Raw genomic sequence first — 2,143 nt, 5'->3', positions numbered from 1 at the left:
CTACACTCCGCAACGATGCCTCGTTTGTCAGTGACTCACTAAATGCACGATATATCCACATATGCATGCCCGTGAACGCTGCCTCCGCGCGTGTAGGACGATACCGATATACAAAGTGGACCGGGAGATTCAGAGTGGCAAAGTAATCTTGGCCTGAACCGATTCCATTCATCGAGGGGGAGATTCCTCTTCTCTTCTCCTTTTCTCTTTTTTTTTTTTGTCAATTATTATTTTCACATCGCGATTATTTATCCATTCTTTCGACGACGATGATTTCTCACGCCGAGTTCTTTCTTTTCTTGGAAATTTTTCGGGATGCAATGCAGGTTTTTTTGGGTTATCGAATAAACGGGGATATTTTCTTTTTCTTTTTAAGTTTGGACAGAATTTTACAAAGTCAATGTTATTGTAATATTTTTAAGATTTGGGATATTTATATATGAATGATAGATGTTGATTTTAAACAGGAGAAGATTTAATTTTATTTCGTAATTTATACGTCGAATATAAAATTAAATTACGTACTGTAAAATTAAATTACGTAATTGGAATTGTTGTGGCCACTTATGACCCGCTTATCGCGATAACTAATTCGATGCATGAGAAATCTCGTTACAAATAATAAATCCCATTTCATTTTGTTTTAAAAAAAAAAAAAAAAATTCAAAAACTCTCATTTGCAAAACTCTCTAATAAGATATTTATTTTTACACGAAATTTATATTTATAATCGCGAAAAGGAAAATTGTCAAAATCTTTCTTTAAAAAAATTTAATTTCAATCAAAAATTATGAACAAAAAAAAATTATTCGAAAAATTAGAGAGAGAAAAAAAGAAATTCTAACTAAATCTAAAAAAAATTCCTTCGATTAATAAATAATAATTAATGTTAATTGTGTAATTATTTAAAATTATATTCGTCCATTAGAAAGAACTCTCCAAAAGATTAAGATTAAGAATTAAAATCAAACACTTAACAAACGTGTGAAATCTCGAGTGTTTTATATACGTGATCGCGTGTCAAAAACGTATACATAACAGTACGAGACATCATATGATAGCGATATACTCGATATACCCTAAGCACGTCACATCGCCCAGTGTGGAGGATGCATACGTCATGCGAGTATCGGTAACAGTAACCAGGCAAGATGACGCGATGCTGACGTTGATATAGTTGTTAACATTCTCATTCGTGAGAATTTTCTTTTTTTTTTTTTTTTTTTTTTCATTCTTTAATTAACGCAGCGTTAAATTGCACGCATATTACGCAAGTGAGCGATTAGAGCAATCTCAAAATGCCTGCACGGCTCAAGGATAAAACTGTTCTACGAATAAAGCGTGCAAATGGCATCATCAATGCTAATAAACAACTAAACGTCACAAACTATTGGCTCATGCCTCCTTTTATTCCCGACCTAGAATCCATCTCCTATGAAGCTTCGAAAAGGTTACGTTAAAAATGTTACTGCTCTGCCAAAAAATGTGTTTCGGTTTGTGATTGGAAAATTTTTTTTTTGTACGCGTTAATTAATTTTAATTAATTAAATTATGAACGACACGATATTGGATAAAAATTTAGAATGTGTTTAATGTGTCTTACGGAATTTGAAAATATGAAAAAAATATTTAGATTTAATTTTCTGGCATAATATCCTGTTAACCGAGATGTTTAAGATGTTCTTTATATTGAAATTAATAATCGATTAAGTTTATAAAAATTCGTTTTGAATGGATAATGAAATTAATAAAAGAATCGATACTCGTATTGAATAAAAATTGTTGCTCGATGGTATATAGATAGATGTACGATGTTTCGAGGAAATAAATACGTGTAAAAGGTGTTCGTAAAAAGTGATAAAAAGTTTCATTTCAAGACGCTATATCGGAGATATTTATTTAATCCGTTATAGTTCTATATTTCGCCAACAGCGGTTTGATTCTATTGGGAACGTAGTTGGATGTTACCCCGAAGAATATATAGGCAAGAAAATATTTATTTTGGAGAAGAAAATATTTTTGAACCGCGTTTGCCAGCGCAAACTCTTCCAACACACGGAAATTGATTCTTTTTTTATAATCTGATGCGTTTTCGAGCGTAATTTATTGAAAAATAATATTTATTTACTTCCTTTCGATAAAT

General features: G+C 31.2%; 1 protein-coding gene across 1 annotated transcript in view; it reads left to right on the top strand.

Annotated features, from left to right (window-relative positions):
• Window positions 1-2,143, top strand: part of LOC102676609 (E3 ubiquitin-protein ligase MIB1-like) — a 10,680-nt gene continuing 8,537 nt past the window's right edge. The window contains exon 1 of the mRNA XM_006619038.2: window positions 1-142. Within this exon, the coding sequence (XP_006619101.1) occupies window positions 66-142 (77 nt within the window). The 5' untranslated portion in view covers window positions 1-65. The remainder of the gene's footprint in view (window positions 143-2,143) is intronic.

Source organism: Apis dorsata, unplaced genomic scaffold (assembly GCF_000469605.1).
Source record: "Apis dorsata unplaced genomic scaffold, Apis dorsata 1.3 scaffold_389, whole genome shotgun sequence".
Lineage (NCBI taxonomy): Eukaryota > Metazoa > Arthropoda > Insecta > Hymenoptera > Apidae > Apis > Apis dorsata.
Note: the sequence above shows the minus strand (reverse complement) of the source record. Positions and strands in the feature narration are given on the sequence as shown.